The 12,085-nt window shown below is 39.2% G+C and overlaps 1 protein-coding gene across 6 annotated transcripts in view; it reads right to left on the bottom strand.

Annotated features, from left to right (window-relative positions):
* The window catches only part of LOC121387410 (supervillin-like), a 220,021-nt gene that overhangs the window by 53,552 nt on the left and 154,384 nt on the right, over nt 1-12,085 (bottom strand). For all 6 annotated transcript variants that reach the window (XM_041518514.1, XM_041518515.1, XM_041518517.1 and 3 more), the window contains 2 exons: nt 8,726-8,942; nt 4,029-4,776 (listed from right to left, as the gene is read on the bottom strand). In XM_041518514.1, coding sequence (XP_041374448.1) covers nt 4,029-4,776; nt 8,726-8,942 — 965 coding nt within the window. The remainder of the gene's footprint in view (nt 1-4,028; nt 4,777-8,725; nt 8,943-12,085) is intronic.

Genomic DNA, 12,085 nt, shown 5'->3' with positions numbered 1-12,085 from the left:
TTATTTCTGTTATTTCTGCCACACTGTACAATGACCTAGAGGTCAAATGAGCAATTTTATAACATAGCTATGCATGTGACGTCATATGAGTGACGTCAAAAGTCATAACCTGCTAATAAACGTTTATGACTTTGCTTTAATCGATTATAATCTGTTAATAAAACAGTGGTAGCAGGATAAAAGAAAACTTGCTGCTAATGGAAAAAATGTAATGGGTCTGACATCCATTAGCTTACGAAAAGTTAAAAGTTTGTCTCGTTTAACGACACCACTAGAGCACATTGATTTATTAATCATCGGTTATTGGAAGAAGAAGTTTGGTTTGTTTAACAACACCACTAGAGCACAATGACTTATTAATCATCGGTTAGTGGATGTCAAACATTTGGTAAATTTGACATATAGTTTCAGAGAGGAAACCCGCTACATTTTCCCCCAATAGATGATGATTAATTTATCAATGTACTCTGATGATGTTGTAAAATAAACTTGCATCAAATTGAGGAAAAAATCATCCTATCACCGACAATGGTATATATCAAAAGCTGTGGTATGTGCTATGCTTTTCTGTCTGTGGTGGCAGCAGCATCAGGTTTCTTCTCAGACAATTGCAGGCTACATGTAAGTTCTGAAATAGCCATGACACCCAATAGCCACAGTTTAAAATGTCGATATATACAAATGTTGCATTTTTTCTATACCAATTAATTAATTAATTAATTAAACAATAAAAATAATTACTCACTTTTTCCTTACGTTATCATAATCAAATGTCCTCCATCTTAAATCTTTACTTGTAAGCACCATATTTCATAAAAGTTAGTTCGCAGAGCTATTTTCCATACTTTCACACAAGTTATTATCTCAATATTCAGAAAAAAATAAACCTCAACTTTTTTTCTTTTTTTTAAATTATAAAAAACCTTAATTTATTAGAATTATCAGTAATTGTACTACAGCGGTTTAAGAATTTCAACTATTATGAGGCTAATGATTTTTTTAAAATCCTGTATTTAGAAGCAGGATATAGAGGCAACAGCAAGCGGAAAACTAGCGTGGTGAGATAGACTGTCTTCTCACACTGGGATTAACACGTGGTATGTTAAGTTATGAGTGCACTGGCTGGCTACCGCCAGGAAGTGACATACCACAACTTAACAAATGTATATATTTCATTTCACATGTGCATTCATTCTAGTGTTTCTTTCAACAAACATTTTACCAGCCTCGGTGGCATCATGGTTAGGCCATCGGTCTACAGGCTGGTAAGTAATGGGTTCAGATCCCAGTCGAGGCATGGGATTTTTAATCCAGATACCGACTCCAAACCCTGAGTGAGTGCTCCGCAAGGCTCAATGGGTAGGTGTAAACCACTTGCACCGACCAGTGATCCATAACTGGTTCAACAAAGGCCATGGTTTGTGCTATCCTGCCTGTGGGAAGCGCAAATAAAAGATCCCTTGCTGCTAATCGGAAAGAGTAGCCCATGTAGTGGCGACAGTGGGTTTCCTCTCAAAATCTGTGTGGTCCTTAACCATATGTCTGACGCCATATAACCGTAAATAAAATGTGTTGAGTGCGTCATTAAATAAAACATTTCTTTCTTTCTTTCTTTCATTCTAGTGTTTCTTTCAACAAGCAAGGTGTTCTGAACATAACAGCTATCTACGCTGGCAGTCAAGAATGGGACGGAAAAAAAGGAATGGTTTATTTAATGACATACTCAACAGTGATGTCATTAAAAATAAGAATAGCAGGTGAAAATCAAATTATAGGTGGCCATTAATTAACAAAAAGTACCGGGTGCCGGCTATTAATGACATCCCTGCTCAATACATTTTTATTTACAAAAATGTGGCATTTGACATATGGTTAAGGACCACAAAAATAACGAGATGGGAAACCCACACCATTGGCTACTCTTTTCAATTAGCAGCAAGGGATCTTTTATATGGTTAAGTGGACCCATTGGGCTATTTCTCGTACCAGCCAGTGCACCACGACTGGTATATCAAAGGCCGTAGTATGTGGTATCCTGACTGTGGAATGATATAAAAGATCCCTTGCTGCATTAGGAAAAATGTAGCCGGTTTTCATCAATTGATGACTAAGTCAGAATTACCAAATGTTTGACTAATTAATTAATCAATGTGCTCTAGTGGTGTCGTTAAACAAAACAAACTTCTTCTTTATGTGGTTAAAGTTTTAAAATTTGTTTTATTAATCATCGGCTATTGGATGTCAAACATTTGTTAATTTTAACGTATAGTCTTCGATGCATCATCCGACAAACAGACGAGTAAATACAGTGTACTATGGACTTTGCTACACCAGCTGTGAACGAAAACAGCTTAGTGAGACCACTGACTAGGATCAATCCTAGGTCAATCACACATCAAACATGCACCTTACCACTGGGCTACACCCAGCCCCTGTCCAGAATGGGAAAATTAATGAGTCAGTGGTTAACTAGAGAGAAATTAGAAGAAGAAGTAGTTTGTTTTGTTTAACAACACCACTAGAGCACATTGATTTTAATCATCGGCTATTGGATGTCAAACATTTGGTGATTCTGAAACATAGTCATTAGAAGAAACCCGCTACACTTTTCCTAATGCAGCAAGGGATCTTTTATATGCACCATCGCACAGACAGGATAGCACATACCACGGCCTTTGATATACCAGAACAAGAAATAAGTAAAGTTTGTTTTATTTAACGACGCCACTAGAGCACATTGATTTTTCATCTTATCATCAGCTATTGGACGTCAAAGGAACAAGAAATAGCCCAATGAGCCTGCCAACGGGGATCGATCCCAAACCGACCTCGCATCAAGCGAGCATTTTACCAGTGGGCTCATCCCAAAATACACCTTTTACAAACATAATGCACAAACATAACAACAACACATGCACGTAGACAAAACAAAAGGAACCAAGTATTTCTAGCATTAATTACTTACTCACAATTTCAATACCAAATTCTTTTAATAAAAAAAAAAATAATAATAAAAAAAAAAAAAAATCCAAATAGTATTTTGCAATGACAATAAGCAAAACTAGAACTGGCTCAGTATAACGCAGCTGTACTCCAATTACAGAATAACAGCAGCATAATTACTAGTAAATTTTGTGAACGTTATATGAAAATGACCACAGCAAGTCTAGAAATCACTCATTATGTATGTACTGTAATTACACAGTAACTGCTCACTTCCCCTGTAAACAACTTCATTTAAGTGAACTCTTTCAACTGTAATTATGTGTGTGATAACCTTCAGTAGACATCCGCTTTCTTTCATCATACTCAGCTGATCAGTTTCTTTCATCATACTCAGCTGATCGCCACCACTCTGTGCTCCAGTAGGAAACCTAACTGACTGGACGGTACTGGGTTCGCACCTCGATACAGGCTCCGACACTGATTCTGATTTTAGAATCATACTCAGCATAGTTGATCACTAGCAGATTGTGAGTCAATAGATTACTGACTGACTGGAAGGTACTGGGTTCGCACCTCGATACAGGCTCCCTACACCGATTCTGATTTTAGAATCATACTCAGCATAGTTGATCACTAGCAGATTGTGAGTCAATAGATTACTGACTGACTGGAAGGTACTGGGTTCTCACCTCGATACAGGCTCCCTATACTGATTCTGATTTTTTAATCATACTCAGCATAGTTGATCACTAGCTGATTGTACCTCACTAGATTGCTGACTGGCTACAAGGTACTGCGTTCACATCCTGGTATTGGTTCCCACAAAGATTTCTGTTTCTATTATCATAGTCTATCACAGGATTGTTGTGTGAAGTTAAAATGCGAATATAAAATTGGCCCTTCCTGTTTTTATCACCTTCCTATGATAAAGGTTCTAACCATGATTCATTTGCCAACCAACTCGATATACAATACTCACGTTTCAAATAAACATGAAAACATAAATATAATGACATGCACATCATACTCCCTGCCAAACATCTGTCACCAAAGAGAAACCCCACCCATGTGTCACCACTCACCTTTCTCCCTGAGATCTTCTGTCCTGGGACCGGGACTTCCGTTTGGTCGAACTTCCTCCAGATGACGACGTCTCCGGAGTGGTCTCCCTTTCCGGCGTCGACTCGTTGGATAAATAAAAGATCTTCTCAGCCTCCGCTTCACCATTGCGTTGTTCTGAACCGAGGTCGTTCATATTCGCATCGGAACGCTTTTCAACATTCTCCGAATCAACCGTCCGTTTGTCAGCACCACTTTCCGTCTTGGTTGGCAGAGACGATGAAGCGTTATTACTGGTGTCGCCACCATCTCGTTTCACCACTTCCCGATTTCCTTCTCCACTCTCAACATCATCCTTTCCTTCTGCATGTGACGTTGACCCAACCTTCAACGTTCCGACGTTTAAACTGTTTTCAGAAGCACTTAGCTTCGCATCCGACTCATTCGCGGTCCGTTTTAAAGTCGACTCCACCGAACCTGGAGGTTGCAAGTCTGTCAGTTTGAGGATTCCTTTCGACGTTCCGTCCAACGATTTGGAGAGGTTCTGGGAGTGTTTTAAGATTCCCTTACCAACCATGTCCGCCTGCTTCTGAGGCGAGTCCTCGACGTCGGATCGCTTCAGAATTCCTCTTGGTTCAGTATTCTCCTTCTTGTCCTTCTCAGACTTGAGGATGCTCTTGACCTCGAGGTCAGGACTCGGGTGCGCCCCCTGGTGTTTGAGAATTCCCTTCACTTCCTGGCTGTCCTTAGCGTCTGCTTCCTTTGACGATTCTGAGTCAAGAAAAGGAAAGACTTCACGAATGATAATTTAAAAACATATTAAATTGTACTAACATATGATATAAACTGAAAATATGGTTATTAAAAGTTTGTTTTGTTTAACGACACCACTAGAACACATTTATTTATTAATCATCAGCTACTGGATGTCAACCATTTGGTAATTTTGACATACAGTCTTAGAGAGGAAACCCACAATATTTTTTTCCTAATGCAGCAAGGGAAAGCACATACCACAGCCTTTGACCAGTTGTGGTGCACTGATTGGAATGAGAAAAAAAACCAATCAGTTGAATGGATTCACCGAGGTGGATAGGTGTCTGTGATGCAAACACCTCCGCCAAGCATTCAACCGACTATGCTAAATCCTGCCTCCAGCTGTTACTAAGACAGGAAAAAGATATCTGTTGAATTAAATCCTGGTCCTTTGTTTAATCAGCAGAAATTATCAGTGAAAAGGTCAGTGTGACTTTTGATCAAAAGCAGGTGTCCTTTAAACTTGGGGCATGTGAACTTGGGGCATGTGAACTTGGGCCGTATACTCCCTGTGGGTATGTGCTTTAACTGGAGCACGTCAACTTGGGGTCTGCCCTCAAGTAGGTGTGAAGCAAGATTTCTTTGCCATCCCCCACCCCCTCCCCGTAAACACATGCCCTCGTTTTACATAAGTTTCAGGGCTAAAGATAATTTTAAGTCATACCACATATATTGCATTAAAATTTTAAAAGTAAACAATATATTATATTTCACCGACAGAGTAATTTGATCAAGCAACTAAAAATTGATGGGGGTGTGTGGGGGGGTGGGGGGTGGAGGGGGCACCTATATATGGAAATCTTTTCAGGTATTAAAAATATTGCAGGTGTAGGTATGAGGTTATGAGATTATGAGGTTATGACCTGGGAGTTAGTCTCCAAAGCTAGTATCTGATTAAAAGGACCTACAGGTTGATCTGTACAATATCTGCTGATTTGGGATATTTGTCCTCTAAACACAGGAAGCTATATAACAGAAGTAACTGCTTGAGTAGGTTTGACATTTATGTTATCAGTAACCCTTAGTAGTCACAAGACTTTGAACTTCAGAGAGAAACCAATTCAGACATGGAGAATGCTTGTTCCAAGGGAGGTAATCCACTAAACATTAAATGCAGCTTCAAGGGAAGCAACTCCTTCAATTACATTTCATTTATTTACTCATTGTGTTTGTGTCCAATTAACATTTTAGTTTGTGAAGTTACCGTACACCTGAGAAATGAGCCCTGGTTTGAAACTGGTAAGTAGTGAAATATAAACTCAGCCTTTTACAAACCTCATGGCTTAAGAACTACACCTCATCAACCAGATAGAACACTTCAGTGAGATGCAAATTCAGACACTGGGAGAGGGGGAAGGGGGGAAGGGGAGAAGAGACATTCAAAGGGAAACAACCCAGTCCACCACTACAGTACATGACACAACAATGAAGTCAACCAACCACCCATAGTTGGTTTCATTTCAGCTGAACACAACAGGACAGCTCTAACTACCCAGAAGCTCCTAGAACTCTCAAATGTTATTTTATTCAAATACTTTAACAACATTTTCCACAAGTGTACAAACTGTAGCTTTGGGGGAAGAGGCCCATAATGCCTAGGGGTTAAACCCAAAACAAAAATGTTGACAAAAATATCACTGACACAATCAACAGTGGCGGATCCAGAAAAAGATCCATTTGGGGGGTGGGGGGCAATGACATGAGGTGGAATGCCAATGGAACTTTGAGGGAGGTTTGGAGGGGATCTTAAAAAAAATGAAAATTAATATATGATAAAATTATAACATTTTATTTACAGTTATATGGCGTCAGACATATGGTTAAGGACCACACAGATTTTGAGAGGAAACCTGTTGTCACCACTTTATGGGCTACTCTTTCGGATTAGCAGCAAAGGATCTTTTATTTACACTTCCCACAGGCAGGATAGCACAAACCATGGCCTTTGTTGAACCAGTTATGGATCACTGGTCGGTGCAAGTGGTTTACACCTACCCATTGAGCCTTGCGGAGCACTCACTCAGGGTTTGGAGTCCTGTATCTGGATTAAAAATCCCATGCCTCGACTGGGATCCGAACCCAGTACCTATCAGCCTGTTGACCGGTGGCCTAACCACGATGCCACTAAGGCCGGTTTTTCAGCCCACTGAAGGCATACACTAGAATAAATCTCTGGAGGAAACTGAAAGAAGCTGGAAACCATCAAAGTGCTCCCTATGCCTTGGTGACTTCAGGCATCGAAATGAGCACAGTGTGTGGTAGCCCATGTATAGTTAGTTACCACACTACAGTTCTAGTAACCTTTATATTACCACACATTTATCAAGTTTAAAACTGCCATTACTACTAATTTAAGCTGTGCACCCAAACGGCCTTAACGAGGCCACTCGCGTGGACATATCGATCGGACTTTAAACTTTTAGATCTGCGTTCAAAATTTTATGTCAAAATTACTTTTTTTTTTTTAATATTATTAAATAGTCCGATCCTCTCTTCTTTCTCTTATTTAATTTTGGACTGTCCTTCTAAAATGCTCCAAATTATATAAATATTCGGCCGAGCAGTCAATTCTTTTTTATTTTTGGCTTGTAACCTTTGTATTTTTTTTTTATTTATTCTATTAACTTTTTTTATTAATTGCTATTTTCAAAATTCTGCCCATTTTCACCCCCCCCCCCCCCCCCCCCCCCTCCATCCCGAGTCAGGCCACCGATCTTATTGGAGGTCTGACTCGGGATGGGCGTGTTCGAAACCCTAGTGGTATATGGGCACGTTAAACTAGTTATGATCATCATTACTACTACATGTACTGTAAAATATTTTCAAAACGACATACTGATTCTTAGTTTTTCATTGAAATCACTAAACATTCTTATTGTATTGGATATGTATCTGATATTAGAATAACATACAACTGATCATAATGTAGGCGGTGGTGTTTTTGTGGAGAACAATAAATACTGTTCTTGACTTTCCTAACATGGTAACTTACTAGACCCCGGTCCATGAAGCCATCTTAGTGCTAAGATCACCTTAGGTGCATAACGACCGTATGCACTTAAGGCCATCTTAGTGCTATCATCATTTTGTGGAACAGGGCACTGGGCAACCAGGGTTCATATTTTCAAAGCTATCTTAGCACTATGACATCATCATAGCCTACAACAGTTTTACGACATCATAGCCCTAATATAATTCCGAAAAGTTGAAACCCGACTGGTTCTTCGAGTTATTTGAAAAATTAAAGTTTGTTTTGTTTTGTTTAATGACACCACTAGAGCACAGTGATTTATTAATCATCGGCCATTGTCAAACATTTGATAATTTTAACAATATAGTCTCAGAGAGGAAACCCGCTACATTTTACCATTTGTAGCAAGGGATCTTTGATATGCACCATCCCACAGACTGGCTAGCACATGCCACGGCCTTTGATATATCAGTAGTGGTGTAATGACTGATACGAGAAATAGCCAAACAGGCCCACCAACTGGGATCGATCCCAGACTGACCGTGCATGAGGAGTGTGCTTTACCACTGGGCTATGTCCAGCCTTCTGAGCTATACGATCTTGTTCCAGCCAGTGCACCACGACTGGCATACCAAAGGCTGTGGTATGTGCTACCTTGTCTGTGGGATGGTGCATATAAAAGATCCCTTGCTACTAATGTAAAAATGTAGCGAGTTTCCTGTTTGACATCCAATAGCCGATGATTAATAAATCAATGTGCTCTAGCGGTGTCGTTAAACTTAACAAACTTTTTATCATTGTAGCCTATGATGGATTTACAACATTGTAGTGCTAAAATGGCTCCGAAAATCTGTAGCCTGAACGATTATTCTCAAGTTATATGAATGTCTGTGACTGTGTTGTTCATCTGTGTGCCGTGCTGTACGTCCATACCTTTAGCACTTTCTGTCTGATCCATCTCTCCGATGGAAGATCTTCTAGAGGTGGGCTGCGACAAACACTGCTGGGCATGCCGGGCGACCAGCTCTCTCTGGGCAGCCAATGGGAGGCCCTGTAAGATGTCTGGATCTGGCGGCTTGATCAGAGTGGCAGCCAATGGCGAGACCCGACTCAACGAAGCAGCCTTCACAACCTCCTCTGTTGTCACAGGCTGAAAATACAAAAGTTGTCAAATATTTCTGATATCCAGTATACTTTACTATTAGCATAATTGATAGTTTAAATGTCAGTGTGAAAAATCACAAGTCTCAAACTGTCGAGGAGGAGGAATTGTTCCAAATAATCTTAGATAGAGTAAAAGTGTGATATTCGGACACTTCTGATATTGAATTTAGGCATGTGCCCCTCAAAGACAAGTCTGAAAAACCTGATTCTGATACATGAAGCCTTAAGGTTTACCAGCATCATGATAACCTGAAGGTTCTAAATGCCTGCCAACCACCCCATTGCAAAAATGTTGATTAAAGCTATTGCAAACCAAACATTTTGTTTATGGATAGCATTTCCGGAACATAAATTAGGAAGATATAATAGGTTTATGCAAAACTAAGGGCTGAATTTAGGAAGCCTGTTTTTCTTAAACGCAGGTGTTTAAGCATTGTAAATGTGTATAGTTACACGCGTGTAAGACATAAACAGGTGTTTAAGTATTGAAAATGTCTGTAGTTACACGCGTTTAAGACATAAACAGGTGTTTAAGTATTATAAATGTATGTAGTTACACGCGTGTAAGACATAAACAGGTGTTTAAGTATTGTAAATGTATGTAGTTACACGCATTTAAGACATAAACAGGTGTTTAAGCATTGTAAATGTGTATAGTTACACACACGTAAGACATAAACAGGTGTTTAAGAATTGTAAATGTGTATAGTTACACACACGTAAGACATAAACAGGTGTTTAAGCATTGTAAATGTATGTAGTTACACGCGTGTAAGACATAAACAGGTGTTTAAGTATTGAAAATGTATATAGTTACACACACGTAAGACATAAACAGGTGTTTAAGTATTGTAAATGTATGTAGTTACACACGTGTAAGACATAAACAGGTGTTTAAGCATTGTAAATGTATGTAGTTACACGCACGTAAGACATAAACAGGTGTTTAAGTATTGAAAATGTCTGTAGTTACACGCGCGTAAGACATAAACAGGAGTTTAAGTATTGAAAATGTCTGTAGTTACACGCGCGTAAGACATAAACAGGTGTTTAAGCATTGTAAATGTGTATAGTTACACACACGTAAGACATAAACAGGTGTTTTAAGTATTGAAAATGTCTGTAGTTACACGCGCGTAAGACATAAACAGGAGTTTAAGTATTGAAAATTTATGTAGTTACACGCGCGTAAGACATAAACAGGTGTTTAAGCATTGTAAATGTGTATAGTTACACACACGTAAGACATAAACAGGTGTTTAAGTATTGAAAATGTCTGTAGTTACACGCACATAAGACATAAACAGGTGTTTAAGTATTGTAAATGTATGTAGTTACATGCGTGTAAGACATAAACAGGTGTTTAAATATTGAAAATGTATATACAGTACACGAACCAACCATAGTGGCAATATCGGAAATCGGCTCGGCGGTCGGCTCGGCAGTTTCGGCGGTCTTGGAAAAAAACCATGTTTTCAAACATTCGCCGATCGGCGGATCGTCAATTTTGTAAAATATTTATTTCAACAAGAATTACGTTTGCACTTCATCCAACGCGTAGAACTGTTCATTAGGATTATATTGACCATGTTTACATGCACATTGTTATTAACAGCTTCAAGTCATAAAAGTGAAACACCAATTTTTTTAAATAAATAAATAGTGAAACTGACTTACATGCAACTTGCGTCAGCTGTGGAAGAATTCATTATATATGATGGGGATCAGTTTGATCAGTTTGACTTTTCGACGTGCCACCGATTTAAAAAAAAAAAAAAATGGGGAGGGGGGTGGTTTGAGGGACGGATGTTTAAAACCAAATTGGCTATAGACTATTTTGTTCCACACCAGTAACAACTTGCTGCGATTCTGCAAATTCGCACCGGTCACTTTGCTGCGAATCTGTGACCTCTTTATCTGTCGGTTGTTGTTAACTGCCGATATGTTATAAATTTAATTTAATTAAAAAAAAAAAACCTTGTATACCACAGCGTTGACATACGTTTTAAAAGCAGAATTATTAAATTATTATCCTAAAACTTCTGTTATTGATATATTCCGATTGGCATCTTAAATCATTCACTCTATACTGACTATAATAAATTTTAAAACCAAAACACATGATGTAATTTAACTGACCGACAACCCTTGTAGACAGCTGAAAAAGGAAAACTATAATGGAAAAGGAGCGTCACTGCATGTGTGTGTGTGTGTGGGGGGGGGGGGGGTATATTGCGGTTTTGAGAGAAAAGAAGTGAAATCGACAAATAAATGTGCATGTGGCTTGCCTACGTGACGTCTGTCACAAGCGGCTAACAAAAACTTCATTTTATTTGTATTATTATTACATGTATTATTATTTAGGGTGTTTTTTAAAATTATTTTCTTTTTCTGTTTTTGCCAATGCAGGCGCGTATGAAATAATGTTAGTGGGGGGGGGGGTCTAGACTGACGAGCTACGTTTATGGGGGGGGGGGGTTACAAAACAATGTACACAGGCGCATGTGCAGAACATTGAGTACCGGTGTCTAGACTGGTGAGATGTTTTTAGGGAATGTCGGGTCATGCTTCGCAATTTTTTTATTTTTTTAAAGAAAATTCGGGAAGGGGGAGGAGGGTAGACCCTGAAGCACACCCCTGTGCACACGCGCCTGCAATATAATTATGTTTGCGGCTTAATTTACCAACGGCCCAAACGATCGCGGGTCTGCAAGCTGCTTTGTTAATCGATTTCCAAAAGGAACTAGTGTTCAGGTTTTATTTGAGGCTGTTTTTATTGTGGATATATTCCCGCTAGCCCCCATTTACATTTTCTTCACTATCTGTAACAATAGCATTATACATGTATGTTTACCACCGATTTGACAAATGATCGTTAGTAATTTCGTCTGCGTTGGGAGTGATTTTCGATAGGAACGTATGCAGGCACGTGGTAACAATATCCGGGTGTGGGGGTTTGGAGCACAATCTCTAATGGAGGGGGCTCAGTCTCTAGTGGGGGAGGGAACAGAAGCCAATTTTTAAAAATCTGTATTTATATATAGGACACAAAAAAAAACCCCGTACATATTCGTCCACAAGTGTGTACTACATGTGCCTGGAAGAGGTTTTATATGGGGATGTTGTTGC

The sequence above is a fragment of the Gigantopelta aegis genome, chromosome 13, assembly GCF_016097555.1.
Source record: "Gigantopelta aegis isolate Gae_Host chromosome 13, Gae_host_genome, whole genome shotgun sequence".
Taxonomy (NCBI): Eukaryota; Metazoa; Mollusca; class Gastropoda; order Neomphalida; family Peltospiridae; genus Gigantopelta; species Gigantopelta aegis.
This window is presented reverse-complemented; position numbering and strand designations above follow the sequence as displayed.